Genomic DNA, 17,462 nt, shown 5'->3' with positions numbered 1-17,462 from the left:
ACCGTTTTCTTAATTTTAATGGGCTTCGGTGTTTTGCGAAAACACTATTACAGGGATTCCCCGAAAGCGAAACCCAAATTTGGCATTGATTCACATTAGAGCACGTAAGTAAGTAAGCTTACTAATTACCGTTTGTAACTTGGTTAAAAAAAATTAGATTTGCATTAAAGTGGCAGTGATCCTTAGACGAAAAAGTACAATATAATAGTTCAGACATTAAATTTGTATTATAGTGGCCTTGTAAATGTAGGTTACAAGTCCACAGGTTAATATTATAGTTTTTATGCGGTTTATATTTGTAACCGATATCGAGTGATGGAATCATACTCGTAAATTTATCAGAGTAACTGATGAAGCAAGTATAACTCTTGAAACACATACAAATATTACTGTTTGACATTTGTATATGTTAGCCTACAGTTTGATTTTATAAATACCTAGCCAAATACATTAAAGAGTAATGTCACATTCGGTGGTGTGAGTAAACCCCGGCACACGCGGTATTTGTGACTTGGATAGCTAAGATGGAAGAAACGTTATTATGTTATTTGATGCCGTTTGCCACTATAATATGAATACAACATTTATACTAAAACATTGATTGAAAAACGTTTCACCGAAATTTCTTTAAAATAGTAAAACATACTATCGATCACTATCATGCTTGAGTTAACTAATTTATAATTTTTCTAATTATGTTTTAAGTGTTGGCTCGTGGTTGAAAATCATAATTACACCCAAATGCTTAACTATGAGCATGTCTTAATGATTGCGACTATTGGGGGGGGGGGGGTAGTACTTTCCCCGTCATTTTTGACAGGCTATACGCTAGAAAATACCTAAATTTTATACAACGAAAACGTCAATTTGCGTGCATACGATATATATATATATATATAATTACTTTAACGAGTATAGATATCTCGTATTTGTTTTTAAGCATAAAACTGCATAAGGGGCTATCTATTCTGTGCCCACTACGAGTATCGAAACTCTTTTTATTGATATGAGCCCGCAAACTTACCCATGAGCCACCAGGGGGGCGCAAAGTTTTAGACACATGAGGCTCAAGCATAGTTAACATTAATTTTGAATTACTAACCAGTGGTAGGTCGGCCAATCAACAGCTCTGGGCTTTATTCTATTGTTTTGAATCGAATAAGGGAATTGACTGTTACTTTTATAATACTTCAGCAGCTGAAAGTGCGAAATGTATTCAACGGCGTCACTGCTCTAACCTTGGATCCTTTTGGTACACAAGCTACTAGGCAATACCCAGCCTTACTCTCTAAAGACACAGTCATTTCCGAGACATTTTGATTTATTTCGTCTGATCACTTACACACTGTCGATATAATTCAGAGTTGTTTAGTAGTTTAAACTACTTATTGATCAGCAAACATTTTAGTTATGTTCTACTTTAACATCTTTATATAATTCTTGAGCTTCAACTACACACAATTCTAGTGGATGTATCTACAAACAACTCCTGTAATAAGTATAACGCTCTATAACACTGTATAGCTTCTACAAGGAATGAAACTGTAGACGAACATATTTCAGTCACGTGATCTTAGTCTATGGAAGGAGGTGTCTGTGTTTGGTATGATTGGTTGCTAACATGAGCGATTTGTCCAATCCGAAAAGAGGTTTGCAATGGTTGGTGAAAACACTAAGCTAAGCTGTTAATTTTAAGATAACAAGAAATTAGTTTAAATTACTGGCTGAAAAATGTTGGGTAAATGATATAAAAAGGGCTTTCGAAGCGGAAATGTTTATGAAAACAGTAACATTCTCAACATGAAAGTTTTATTTGCAGCTCTTGTTGTGCTCGTAAGCCTGACGATGACGAAAGGCAACGCTATAGACATAGGATGGCAAATGTTGTGTAGTAAGTTTATTTTTAAACTTTATTGACGTGTAAAATATTAAGTAATCGTATTATTAGAAAACTATAGTAAATATTTTAAAGCATTATGTATATATGTACTTCATTAGATACACAACTGCAATACTATGCTTAACAAAATGACTCAATTATCTCATTAGTACTGAGGAAATTTTCAATGGCTCTACGAACTTGAGAGTTTTTAACATTTCATCAAATATCTTTCACATCGATTGATTATACATGAATTTCTGGTATAATTTCATTGAATGTATATACTTTTATACACACCTCAATTTTGTGATATATTATATGAAGAAAATAAGGCAACTTCATTTTCTTTGATAAAGTGTTTCTATGAAATCTGATTCGTAACACGAAAAAATATTTTATCTAGGTAAATCAAATATGATTTTGTTTTATACAGAGATAGATGAAGAGAATCCTGAAAAAGCGAATTCGGTGAAAAGTTGCTTCAGTAATATTTTTAAAGGAAAGAACGAATGGGTAGGTGTTTGTAGTATTATGTTTTGTTAGTGTGAATGTCCAAACTTTAACCAATCTTCTCTTCAGTGAAATGTCTTCTTGATACACAAATTGTTCCGTAAACTACACCAAAAGTATTGGTGAGTACTTTATCACAGGGTTATATTTAGACATAATTCACAGATCTAGAACGATGTGGTTTTAAATTCATTTTCCCTGTTTTATTTATGTTTCCATTCTTCGTCTCTGTTTCAAGAATGTTGCATACTTTCAGTTTATAAGCAGTAGCTTATGTCTAAATAAACATATCCAGTTTATTGTTAATTAAATGTTATTAAAATAAAACCGTAGAATGTAATATCAAAGTTGATCTAACAGAAAGTATTTTTTCCTTAAGTTTCCTGCTGCAATGGAAGAATGTGAGGGTTCAAAGTTCTCTAACGGCAACTTGGACGATTTCTTGAAAGAAATGTGTAAGGAAGAAAGATCTGCGGATGCACAGGTGATGGTGGAATATATTATTTAATGTTTACTATCTGCTTACATTATTAAACTTTATTTTAGGATGTTGTATGTTCAAACGCAGGGTTGAAGCTACGCTACATCCAACTTCTCGAGCATCGTAAGCCTCAAATTTTATTTAAGGTGCTGTAATTATTCACCAGCCACACACGCCGAGTTTTCCACCGTGAAGTTATAAAATGTTTACGTAAAAATACTAATGTCCAATGAGAGTTCTCTGAAGTTAAATTTTCTTAAACTGGATGGATTGAAACTGACAATACATGGAATCTTTAATCAAATCAATATTTATGTATAACTAGTTAATTAATTAGTTTTAAAGATACTTTTCGAGAGCTTAAAGCAGGAGAAGATACCGGTAATTGCACTTTACGTGTATTACAGATATGTATTCATCTAAACAAATTGTTTAAAGTAATTTCAGGTTTATAAAATAAAACAATAATTATATAATTCTAATCCTATTTAGAATTGATCTAGATCGGATATATTACCAAGCTGGGTATAGTTACAGCAATATAAAAGTATATGTTACAAAAATAGACATAGCTCACAGTTACCTGATCTTCACAATAATGATGATCCAGGGTTCTAGTATGGAAGGACAAATGGATTGCCTTGTTTCACGTGGAATGAAAGAACACCTAAAGTTTAATAATAACAAATAATTTCTTAATGAGTTACAAACAGAAGACTGGATGATTGATTGTTTGTGGTTTGTTGTTGAGCTCAAAACTGCGGCAAGTTGAACATCGAATTTTAACGTTATAAGTCTGCATTCTTACTACTGACTAATAGGTTGGATATGTAGTTTAAAATAAGACGAACAACTTTAAACCGAAAAATATGCAAAATGAACTACTAAAATTGAAATATAAGCTGTACTTGAAATGAACATAAGGTATATTTATAATATTGTATGACTAAAAATGTGTCCAAGATCAGCAGAAGTCTCATTTTAAAAGAATAAAAGAGACAGAAGAGACTTCAAGAGGAAAACTGGAATTTTCGAAATCTTTGTTTTCTTTAGCTGGCTAATTAAAAGTGGGTTAAAAGAATCTGAAAACGTGTATCACTTGACTCCATGTTCATGTATACATAATTATACTAAGATATGTGTTATAATGAACCAAATGCAAGAAGTAACTTTATAGTCACCCAGTACACTATAGGATATATGTGATATATATATCTATCTTAGAACTATTATTCACTTCAAAGCTTTAAACAAATACATTTTATGTTTCTCCCATAGTAATATATTAAAAAACATTATATCTTATTTATCTATGGGGTTGGCTTCGAATGTTTTATCGTAAATTAATTATTTGTCTTTTTTGTACAGAGAAAGATAGTAAATAAATAAATTTATAAATGAAAAGCCAGAAATTTAAGTACTTCCCAGACTAACAAAGAATCGCAAAAAATCAACTGGTGTTTTAAAGAACGTTAATAATGAGTGTGAAATTTACAAATTCTTGTTTTTCAATTTGAAATTGAAAGTTAAAAATATTTCTTAACGTACCAATATTTTGAAACCTAGATGGCAGCACATATTGTTTTTTTAGGTAAATTTGATATTTTCAACTTAAAATACTTTTTGCTACACATGGGATAAACGAACATGACAGAGATATCAGCATGTAGACACAATCATATCAAATATATGATTATATTTAAATATTCGTTCGTTTGTATTTCTTATTTTCAAATTGATAAAAAATCTTTTTCTTTAATAAGTTCAAATTTGTTTGTCGCTGCACGGGTAATGACGACTTTTATTTTAAAAGATTTTTTAAAAAATTGAAGAAGATACGAATGATTCAAAACTTTCTACAATCATTTTATAAAAACCATTTTTTAACGAACAGTGCACCTATAAGTTTCAACTTTAATAGATTTTATACATATAAAACAACAGATAATTTTCTAAAATTATTTAAGCTTACTTTAGACTTTTGTATATTTTCGCAACGTTGATATATGTATTTCCGAGAACAGCAACTTATTTAGTATGAATTTCAAGGATGTGTTTATTTGTAATCATTCTAACTATAAGTTTGAACTACTTCTACATCGCAAAATCATGTTTCACTGCCCACGGGCAACAGAGCATAGATAGCCCGTTGAATAGTCTAGCCTTTAACAATAAATGCTTCAGTAGCAAGTGATCATTATAGCCTAGGTAAATTGATATGTGAAGAATGTTTCTAAAACGCATTAATGAAAAAGAAATAGTGAAAAAACTCTAATTACGAATTATCAAGTCCTTTAAACACGTATGTAACTTTCAAATGCCCGATTTTCACAGTTTAACACTTGAAAGTAACGACTGTTTTACTCAATGAAATGTTTTGTGTATGAATAATTTACTTTTTTAATTTACCAAAAGAAAAAGAAAGAATGTAGTTTTTGTTCTCTAAAGAAGGTGGTAAAAACAAAAAGAAAAAACAACAATAACATATATTTAAATAGATGATCAAAATCACATTGTATTCTTAGTTCCACCACAACTTAAAAACCATATTTAGTAATCCACTAGAAATTAAACACTTCTGTTGCTTTATGAAAGTTTTATTTTCTAGATAAAGAATTATCTAGAATAATCAACACATAATTTCCAGAAGTCTTTTTCCCCCCTTCATTGAAATGTTTTACGTAACACTAATTTAGGAGACGTTTTTATTTAGTAGAAATAGGAAAGACCAGATTTTCTTTCTTTAAGCAAGACACTGAAAAGACAACGTATATTTAATAAAAAACTACAAATTCAACAGTGTTGTTGCTTTTAAATAGTTTTATTTTCGAGATAAAGGTATTTGAGAGTTAAACATAATTCAAAAAAAGAAGGAAACCACGACAGATTCAGATTATTATATTATAGGTAATATGTAGATGCTGGTCCTCATCAGATGTTAAGTGATCCGTTGAAACTGTAAATATTAAAATAATTAAATATTAATGTCAATCCACATAAAGCAAACCCAATAACATTTCATTCAGTACACTAATAAATTTATTTAATACCAAAGTAATCAACGCTCTAGAATAAAGACAAAACTTTGTTACCTTTGGATTGTATAAACTCACATATCTTAGCTTAATAGTCATGAAAATGAAAAGTTTTAAAATGCATATCATATCAGTTAGTTTTTAATTTCGGATAAAATAAAATATATCTTCAAATATTTGTGTTTTACTTGACTTCAGATTCTATACATATACAGGTCAATGTTTTTTCAATGATGTCGTATTTCATTTCATAATACAAAGTGTTGCTATATATCTAGTTACAAATGTATAGAACATAAACAGGACATTGGTGTATAATAAACGTACAACGTTCATTGCCTTAGGATTATTATTCTAAAGTGTAGTGTACCTAAAGCTTTATAACGAGGATTGCCTGTGTCATTCTACATAAAATTACCATATAATTACTATTCTGATTGGTTGCTATGGGAAACATCAATCTCTCTATACACTTTGATTTTCTATAATTTTATTATGATTCTTATATATCCATGTCTTTTTAATTATTAAACAATTTGTAAGAGATACACGACTAAAAGTGAAGGAATAGAACGTCTCGGGCCTAGGGAAATGTTGACTTTTAGTCATAATATTCCACATTTAGGGAGCTTTATTAATCTATGTAAGAAAATGCGGATTTCTATTAAATGTATTTTGGGCTTTATTTTAAAAAAAGAATGTTAAAATTAAAAATCTGAATTAAAATACAACCTTAATAAATAACCACATATTTTCATAACATTAACAAATTTGGAAAATAAAAGAACCATTAAAACGTCAATCTAGTATACCACGCAAACGAAATGATTATCAAAACAAAATTAAACACGTTAAGTAATAATTAACTAATACTATGGTAATTAATAAAAAAATACTGACAACACGTATTTGATTGTGACAGTATCTTTCAGTTAAACTTACCATACGTGATACGTCTAACCGTTATACAACACATCACGATACTTGAAACTACAACCATCTTCAAATGTTGTAAAAATAATGTTTATACACTCTTTAATGTAAGTTGTTCAAATTTAGAGTTAGTTGTTTAATTTATTACTAACACATTGATATATTTTAATCTTATAAACTTACGTCTTCAGAAACAGTTCTTAATCGTTTCAGACAATGTGTATTCTGGATCCTCGTGAACTTCTAAAAATTTCTCACCGAAACATTTTCTGATTTTCTGCATTGGATCTTGGTGTAATAGTTGATCAGTCTCTAAAGCCATTCAAGCAGTGTGCTGTTGCTAGTGGCAGAGCAAATAGGATTTTAGGTAGTATCTACAGAAATATTGAATACAAGTCTAATAAGGTTATACTTTCATTGCATAGGTCACTGGTTAGGCTACATTTGGGATGTTGTGTTCATTCTTGGGCTCCTTACCTTAAGAAAGACATTGAATTGTTGGAAATGGTTCAGAGAAGGGTTTCTAGAATGGTGCTTGGGACGGAGTATGTTGTCATATGAGGAGAAGTTGAAATCTCTCAAACTGGTTTCTCTTGAAAATAGAAGTGGTAGGGAGATCTGATTGAGGTGTTTAAGATTGTAAAGGGAATTGACAGTGTTGATGTATCATCTTTTTTCGTACTTAAGAGTGAAAATAGTAGGACTAGAGGACACATGTATAAATTTTTGCAGCGTAGGATTCATCTTGAGCTAAGATAGTTTTATTTTTCTAACAGGAGGTTGGCCTTTGGAATATTTCCTTCATAATACAATTAAGGTTATTCCCATCCAAATTATACTTATAATTCAAATTATGATAACCCACATGCACTACCTTGAGTTTACTATAATTAAAAACCGTCTGCCATTTATTTGCCCAACTCACTAAATGATCTAAATCCTTTTGTAAATTAGCAGCATCCTCTTCACAGCTAGCAACATCCAAAACCTTAATATCATTTGCAAATTTAAATAATTTATTGGCTATCCCTTCATCTACATCATTGATGTAAATCAAAAAGAGCAAAGTTCCTAAGATTGAGTCCTAAGGTATCCCACTTGTGACATTAATCCAATTTGCTAATTTATCTCCCACGACTACAGAGCAAATTTTTTTACAAGCTTTTTATGTGCCATCCAGATACACCAAATCTATACCATTACCCTCATCTACATAAGCAGTAACTTTTCAAAGAATGTTAAAAGATTTGTAAAGCAAGATTTTCCCTTAGTGAAATCATGTTGACTATCCAATAAAATTCTAAATTTTGTTAAATGACTTTGCAAAACATATTTTAACAAACTTTCCAAAATGTTTCCCACAACCGATCTAAGACTAATGGGTCTATAATTACTGGGACAATTTTTATCACCTCACTTCAAAATAGGAGTTAATTAGCTAACTTCCAATCCTCTGGTACCTGCCCACTATTCAAGATCTTTTGGAGTCCCAATCAAGTTCAAATTTTTGGAAATTTTGGCCATTCATAAAACAATAATTTTCATGTGCTGATAACAAAGAAAATTCCATATTTAAAATTATTATATCATAAAAGATAACTTTTTCCAGGGAGAAATAAAATTACATGAGAGGCATAAGGAAATCATAAGTTTTACATAGAAAAGTATGGGCATGGTACATACTTTCTATGTAAAGTATGGACATGGAACAGCATGTTTTAAAACCTTGCTATACTGCATCCCTGAATCAATTTTCTTGCAAACTAGCAATGTTTTTGTTGCTCTCCTTTTCCTCCATTTCACCAGTATGAACTTGGTGACTTAAAGGTAATGCATGTCAGTATGCAAGATGAAAGAATACTGTCAAGAACAAATGATCTTTACAGTACCTTCATTTAAAGACAGGTTTAATATGCTGATGAGATAGCAAACAACACTGAACACTTTCTGAGGCAGTTTCTGAAATTCCTGTACCATGGCCATAACAGAAAGCTACTCAACCCATTACTGACATCTCTCACATACAAAACACTGAAAACAAATAAAAAAATCCATATGAAGTGTAGGGCTTCCTGTTTATGTCCTGCAAGTATGTGTATACAATTTATCAGGCAAACATTCAAAAAGTTAACAGATCTAACCAAAATACTTTTGTTAAAGGGCACATTTGAATACATATTTGTTTTTAAAACTTAAATTTATTATTCAATTTTCTCATCTGTCCATTTAAACACTCAAACATAATCCACAGAAAGGCTGTTCAAGCCCCTAACACTTTCTGAATAAAGTTGCCTCTGATGCTTCTTTGCTTCAAATTAAGTCATCACGATCATTACCTAGTAGATAATTTGGATAGAAACTAATAGTGTGGCGACATAGCAATATGATACGTGAAGCCGTGATATGATTGTATCAATACATCATCCAATATGATTTCTGTATCTTCACAAGATTTAGCAAGCTTTCAGTATTAAGTACTACATGTCTTCATTTCTTTTATCAAGAACATTACATGCAAAGTAACATAATTCAACAATAACAAAATAGATACATGTATTAACTTTTTTTACTTTACTTCTCTTACCAGCTGCCACTTAGTTGATTGAACCTAAGAATTTGAAAAAGCACTTTCAAGTGTGAAGTACTTACATAAGACAATGTTGATAATATAGATAATAAACTACAGACAAGCCTGTCAAACTTTGTAACAAACCCTTGGTAAAACTTCTGTATCTAGACATGTCGTATTGACTACTATGATGAGATATACACCCCGAGTAGGAACCAATGATATTAAAATTAGAGTTTTTCCTTGTGCTGTACATGAGTAGCTAAAAAGAAGCATGAAAAATTTGTTTCTTTAAATATCTGTGAGTATAATGCAAAAGGAAGAAAAGGTAAGAATGCAAGGCATTACATGAGTAAGGAAGCATGTTATGCTAATATAATAATAGGTAGGTAAACAGTGATTCATAAGTGTAAGGAAGAGTTTTAGTGATGGTGGAACATCTAGAGGCTTAAACCTCAACATCATAGATAGGGCTTATATCAAACTCCAAAACTGTAAAAAATAATGTCAACTTTAACCTTTCACCTATGAACAACATAAAAACATAGCAAATTTGTTTCATTCCATTTCATGCCAGAAACTGCCAATGAAATTACTAACCTATTTAATAATTTGAGCATTAATGTAAAAAAATATCCAAACCTTCATATAAGATTAACACCTTACTACCTAACCCAAAAGAATCCCTAATAAAGGAACAAAAGCAAGGCACATATAATGTCCCATGTGAATGTGTAAAGACATACATAGGATAAACATACACATAGACAAATTTCAGATATCTGCTTTAACATATCAATAATTTGAAATAGGTCACAAAATACTTTGGGATGAAACTCTTGTACACCAACTCCAAACTAAAAAAAAAGAACGAGATTGTTTAGAAACTACAAAAATCATAAAAGCAAAGGATCTCTCACTAAACTATGATATTCACCCTAGAAACAAGATCCATATTTGGCACCATATTTCAAGATCCATATTTCACCACTCATACACTTAATCAGACATGACCTTTACCTATATCCTGTCGCCTGCTGACACACTCTTTCAGATCTAATCCTTGTATCTTCTATCTTTGTAACTATATATAAACCCTGTATTGCTTAGTACAGATCATACCTGAAGAAGACAGACCAATGTTTTGTTCAAACATGTAGTAAGTTCCACCATCAATAAAACTCTTCCTTGTGCTTATAAATCATTGTTTACCTATCTGTTATTAATGCAAGGCATAAGGTGAATAACATCTTTTATAAGAAGGAAAATGCTTTAAACAGTTGGAAGTTCAAAGATTTTAGTGAACATAGATGGAGGGGTGTACTTCAGAAGGAGAAAGTGAAATAAATAGCACAATTTTCTTGTAGGTACAGTTTATGGAACAGTCATGCAATGATAGGGTAACTATAAAATCATAAGCAATGAGTGAACTTATACAAGTCTTATAAATCAAAATGACAGTATGTTTCAGAGAGAACAAATTCAAATCTTTAAACCTATCTCCTTGCATCTTAAATTACTTAAACTAAGAATCGTTTTCAGTCTTTGTCTGTCCTTTTTCCAAGATGTTTATATCCATCATGAAGCAAAGAAACAAAAAACTGTACAACTACAGTACTCCAATCAATGCCTTGTCCATTCAAATGCAGGACATTTTAACAGTATGGGCAGAATACTTTAACCTGTAAGACACAAAAGTAACAAACACTTAAAGATATATACATCTAGAGAAAATAAGTATTATTTTATATTACTAAACTTTATAGCAGTTATTTTAGCATATTTTGGCTAGATTGTTTAGGACTGAACATTTGTAAATTTTATTACTGCAGATAGAGCAAACTTAACATTACAATATTAGACTTACTACTCGGATCATTAGGCCTAAATTAGTGTTGTTTATAAGTACTTGTACAAGGTTAAAAGAAAAAGTTATTAAATATTGGATTGAAATAAAAATAACAAGTGTTAGCCAAGTATTTAATTTTCAAAAAAAAGAGCATTTACCTTACAGTAAGTGTTGAAATATTGTTGCTTCTATTATTATTTGGTAGCTGTTGAAAGCATAATCATATAAATATGTAAATGGTTCTTATATTGCAAACCATAGTGTCTGTCTGAACTTGCATATATCTCCAGTTTGAAGAGCTACGCATGCAGGCAAAGCTCAACATTCGCTTTTTAAAATGATGGGAGAACAGACATGAATAATGTTGATGCCAAATTTTATTCCAAAGTAGCATATGCTACACTAAATTGTTAGGAATTAATTTCACTATCATTCATATTTCAAAATGTGACTAAAGTTAAAGAATAAAAATGTATATTTACTGTATGTTACTGTTGAGCAGCTCTTAGTGTGACTGAAATGTTCAACAATTACTTTTTCCAGTGAGTGGTATAAATACTCAGTGCTTAAAATGCTCAGAGCTTTAGCTCTAAGAGAAACCTAGAGTGAAACAATTACCTGTTTTAAAGTCCATGAAAAAAAAAATCTTTTCCCATTACTGGAAGATGTGTACATTAGTAAATTAAAGTGCTAACTTAAAATATTGTGTAAAGCTTTGGTCTCCTTATCTAAAAAAGGATATGGACTTACTGGAAAGAATTCAGATTAGAACTACTAGGATAATTCTGGTGATTGAAAGGTTATTTTATATGGATAGGTTAAGATCTTAACTTTTTTGTAATGATAAAAGAAAGGTAAAAGGTAATCTTATTATAGTTACCAAAGTTATCCAGGGGAATGAAATAATGAAGGCTTCTGACATGCTACAGTCTGAAGATAATAAAACAAGAAGACAAGTTTAAGATTTGGAAAAACAGACAAACAGTTAAGAAGGTTCTATCTTTCTAACAGTTTGATTGGTTTATGGAATAAGTTATCATTTTCAATTGACAATTTCCTTAAAAATAATGGGTGGGGTGTTAAATTTGTACTTTTCCCAAAGGTAGTCCTTTGTTATCCACAATTTGTTCTGTTAAAACAAAACTAGAATTCTTGATGCTTTTCTACCTTTTTCTTTGTTATAGCTGTAGATATACAGAGCTCAAAACTTCTTTTAAAACTGTACTTGCTATTAAAAACAGAATTTATGTACTTCAAATTAGAAATTTATGGATAAGAAATTGCATTTAAAACAGTAATGATGTGAGCCTATTTTGTTTACTGTTATCTAAATAATGTCCATATACGTTTCTTTTTGTATTTTTGCTGACAATAAAAAAATTCTGATAACTGTGCAGAAAAATGTTAATAAAAAGATATATTGCACCCATGACCAATTGCAGCCTTTAATTAACAAAAACAGTAATCTCACATGTACTTTCTGTTTTTCATCACAGCTACAAATAACTAAGAATTTTTTTAATTACACCTCAATCCTGCTCTTTTTTTTTTCTTTTTTTTTTCTATGAGTTCATACTTTGTATAACATTTTATATTTTGTATAATACTCTTAAAAAAATTTTACTGTAATGCAAATCAATATTATTAAAATGGTGGCCTCAAAAAGTTTGTACACTATGTCTGAAACATATACAATGATTACTATACTCAATACTAATGCATTCTCAGAAATACATGCAAAGCAGAGAGAAAGTATGTATATAGTATACTTCTTAAAACACTATCATTAAGAAATCCCATCACTGTGTCTTACAATTTTTGAACAAAAAAACTGGTACGAACACAATATTAATTCTTTTGCAAAAATACAGTAAAAATAAAAATGTGTAACCAAATGATGCATATATGAAAGTATCTGCTGTTATTAAAGCACCTCCTTCAAGTTTTACTTGCCCTTTAAGTTTAACACAGCAATTAAATGTAACTTATTAACAACATGAGATGGCATATCATACAGTATATTCTGACAAATAATTAGCAAATGGTTAACATCAAAGGATTACTCAGATTGTGAGGTATGTACAAGTACACAATGAGCAGTCTTGACCCGTGTTTAGCATAATTCATGTACAGTAATAAATAGCAATTAAACAATGTCATGTGTTAACAAAATTAAAGGCTTAAGTTGTAAAATTACAGAATCACACACTCTGTCACATACAGTACCCGATTGAGTAACGATGTACTACAGTTTTCCGACAATAACTTAACAAGTGAGAATAACAATATTAACAGTAATACTACTAGTACTGGTAGTAGTAGTAGCAACATTAATACTAATAGTAACACTAGCCCACGGTGGCTCAACAGAAAGCTCCAAGGCTTGTATTTGTAAGTTGAATTTGAACTTTGAAGTTATAACGCTAAAACTCAGTAAAACTAAAAAGCTGGGTTCTATGTCCACTGTGAGCACAGCTAAGAATGAGTTATATACCCCATTGTGTAGTTTTGCCCTCGAAAAGCATACATTTAATTAATGATTAACTGGTAGTAACTCGACTTATACTTACAAGTTACAGTAATACAGCAACAGTGACAATAACTGAATAAGTATAACACAGTATATTATAAAAAGTTATTAAATTAATAATTAGTTATTGTAGTCCAACAAAAATTAATCATTTGGTCAAAACCTTACCTTGGGACCCAAGCACTACTACTTTTGCTTCTAATGAATCCATTAAATGATAAAGTTATTGGAGCTTACATTAATGAAAGTAACAAGAAGTTAGTGTTCAACCTCAACAGTTCCACTCAAATCTACAATTGAACTAAGTGAAACCCTGATTTATACTCGAGTAAAGCAAATAGCACGTTGACAGTTATCTCATTAATAGACGAGATGAATGTCCACCTAGTGACAAGTATTTCTGTACAAAAAAGTTGGGTTATCGGTAGGACTTATTTTGATTTAGCATTTTGTTTATTTGTAATTAAGCACAAAGCTACCCACCACGTGTATCGAAACCCGGATTCTGGCGTTGTAAGTCCGCAGACATATCGCTGTGCCAATGGGGGGCTTAGCAATTTGACAATATTTACTACAGTATAAAAAATAATAAGAGAAATATTAAGCCTATTCTATTTAAGTCTTTAGAAAACCAATTAACTGCTGGAATTTAATTAATAATTGTTAGGGTGTTTTTTTAATCTTACAAATTTCTTTGAATTATGTCATAAAGCCTCAGTGTTTTTGAATGAAAGTATCTCGGTTGATGAATTTGTATCATGTAATAACTTCACCAAGAAAAGATGCTAAAATTCTACAATAATAATTACAACTAATAACATAGAGTCTTAATTACAAGTAATAGCCAAACTACTAAAAGCTTTTATAACCATTCTGTCCTAGGTCAGCAGTTGGGTACTCTTGCGGATCACAGTGTTTTTAGAACTTAACACAAAAACAACTGACGAGAATGGGCCAGCTTAGTGATATTATCAAGAGCCGAAGTAGAATTGTCAATTGTAAAACTTCTTGTACTATGCTCATAACATTTAGCTAATGTAATTATTACTATTAAAGAATGCCCCTCGGCGGTGAATCTGACGGCTTATAAAGCTAAAGTGATACTTAAAAGGTAAGAAGAAAATTCACTTAATGATAGTTTGTTTTAGATCAAAGTCATATTTGGATTCTATCTACTGTACTTTCCGGAGAATCGAACCTCTTATTTTAGCATTGTAAGATCCTTAAACATACTGCTGTCACACAGGGGGATAAAAAGCTGTTTTTGTTTTAGCATAAAGCTATTTAATGGGCTATCTGCAAGTTGTTCACTGTAACGGACAGTGCCCTTAGGGCTAATTGTTGTTGTTGTTTGTAGTTATGCACAAAGCTATATAATGGGCTATCTGTGATCTGCCCACGATGTGTATTGAAACCTGGTTTCTAGTGTTGTAAGTCCGTAGACATACCACTGTGCCACTGGAGGGCTAGGGCTAATTGTTGGAGTTTCGATTATACTGCCGATTACACCAAATTTATTTAATTGAGGATTGAAGTAGCAAGTGGAACTCACAAGTTGCTAACTCAAGGTCATTTACAGTTAGAACAAATTATAGCAATATTTATTAGATCTTTCCACATAGTATACATTGTTAACATCAATAGTTAAACATCTACTAAACAACTTTATTTTTCACTCTTCAGCTAACACTATTAATCAATACATATAGAATATTTCTCTCTAGTATAACCATTAACTTCCTTTAGTAAACTACATTAATTGAATATAAGAGATAGCAATTCTATACTTACAACAAAGTTGGACTGGTATACTTCTGGAGGTTGGAAACATTCATATTCATAGTTGCTTGAAGAATTCTGTCTTGGAACTATTATCAGCTGTTTGGAGAACCTCGATTCTTTCTGGCGAACTCTCTGATTTTTAGTTCCAGATACTAGTTTTTATACTATATTTTCTCTGTATTCTTTCGACCTTCTAAATAGTATTCCTAACTACCCATAACTAGTTCTAACACTTTATTGATCAATCTTTCCAACTTCCTGGGCTAATACAAAACAAGAACTAAAACTCTCAAGTAATTGGTTGCTGTGATGGTGAGTGCTCTGATTACCTTTTCACTTGTACTACTACACTGGTCTGGAGTAACATATCTCACATCAAAGCACTGATTTGAGATGCTATCATTAATTTTTTAGTAGCCTTTACAGTGCTACTAACTGGGCATCAATAACTTATCACTGTCAAGCTTGTGACTAGCATTATTCTCTGTGTCCTCACTGTAACTTCATTTTTTTATAACTCTCAACTTGTGATTCTCAATACTAACTAACCAGCTAACTGGGCTTCACCTAGTTCTTGACCGAATTTCGTAATACAGGCTTCCTTATTTACGACATTTCTAAATGTATGTGTATCACACTCAGAATACTTAAATTTCTATAGCTTCTTTCTTAATATTTAAATGTTAAAAATACTGAAGCAATTGTACAATTCCCTGAAAAATATCCAATTGCTTCACCACATCTCATTTGTAGGACTAAGAAGTTTAATGCTGAAAGTTAATCATAGAGCATACCATTACAAAATCTGAAGATGTCTATAAAGTATAGAAGGACCATATGTAATACATGGGTGAACAAAGAACTAATATGTTGTGATAGATTTACTACCATATATATATATATTAATATCGATGTTTGTTTAAGTTAAATTTATGTTTAGAAATGTGCATAACTTATATTGTTAAATCTATATTGCGAAATTCACGCCTATTCACTAAAGTTGTAGAAGATTCTCGAGTGTAATAATCAACAATACATGTGTATACGTAAACACTAGTGTATCATCAGTATTGTTGCATAAGCTGAAATTTCGAGAAACTCTCCTCATGCCTACAAATATAACCAACACAATGTGACAAAAGACAGTATGTATATATATATATATATATTATTGGTTTGCTACAGTTGGTATACTACAAACCTTAGAAACTATAATTGTGATTAACACTTATTAATTTTGAAACTTCAGATATTTGACCAGGAATGTTTATAACTTTCATAAAATATTTAGTCATTTATCTGAGGTACTATATCAAAGTGGCTACATAATGACTACTTGCTATTCTTTTACTTGTTTTAGGGCATTGGCCACGATGGGTGGAGTCAGGAATTGCTGCGAAAGTTTATGTAGTCAGATGAATCAACGTTTACTGTTTTTGACCCATGTTACTTTGAAGACAACCCAAACCATCTAAGTTCAGTGGATTCACATTGAACATTAGTACTTTCACGAAAGCATTATATAACTTTAGCAGTAAAAGACTCGACCTGTAATCAATGTGTGATCAGCGGAGACCACAGAGCAAGCTAGTTCCTGTTAACCCTTTCGATATGGGTCACAGGTGAAAGGCCATATCATCTCGTTTGTTGACTCGCATTCAAAATTTTATTGAACTACTATTTTATGAATTTATATATATAAGTTTGGTATAAAACTGTAGATTATAATTCAAATATTAGAACTGTGCATTGTTCAATTTATTAATGTAAAAGTAAATATTCAAAAACACAGATAAACGTCGATTTTTGTGTGGTATGTTAAATGCAGCACTGGTTCAAATTAGATGTTTATGAAGTCAAAATACTAAGTCTATAGTTTCATACTAATTAT

The 17,462-nt window shown here is 30.9% G+C and overlaps 1 protein-coding gene and 1 long non-coding RNA gene across 3 annotated transcripts in view; both read right to left on the bottom strand.

Annotated features, from left to right (window-relative positions):
• Nucleotides 1-14,184, bottom strand: part of LOC106469855 (ras-related protein Rab-31-like) — a 33,455-nt gene extending 19,271 nt beyond the window's left edge. The window contains exons 1-2 of one of the 2 annotated variants that reach the window (XM_022398419.1): nt 13,958-14,184; nt 12,140-12,189 (exon numbers count right to left, since the gene is read on the bottom strand). In XM_022398419.1, the coding sequence (XP_022254127.1) occupies nt 12,140-12,189; nt 13,958-14,000 (93 nt within the window). In that variant the 5' untranslated portion in view covers nt 14,001-14,184. The remainder of the gene's footprint in view (nt 1-12,139; nt 12,190-13,957) is intronic. The other variant, XM_013930369.2, reaches the window with a different exon arrangement.
• On the bottom strand, nt 5,676-7,131 carry LOC111088399. Its single transcript, XR_002612924.1, has 2 exons — nt 7,025-7,131; nt 5,676-5,829 (listed from the first exon to the last, which is right to left on the bottom strand). It is a non-coding gene; the product is annotated as an uncharacterized LOC111088399 (long non-coding RNA).
• Nucleotides 14,185-17,462: the final 3,278 nt, after the last annotated feature.

Source organism: Limulus polyphemus, unplaced genomic scaffold (assembly GCF_000517525.1).
Source record: "Limulus polyphemus unplaced genomic scaffold, Limulus_polyphemus-2.1.2 Scaffold3687, whole genome shotgun sequence".
NCBI classification, from domain to species: Eukaryota; Metazoa; Arthropoda; class Merostomata; order Xiphosura; family Limulidae; genus Limulus; species Limulus polyphemus.
Note: the sequence above shows the minus strand (reverse complement) of the source record. Positions and strands in the feature narration are given on the sequence as shown.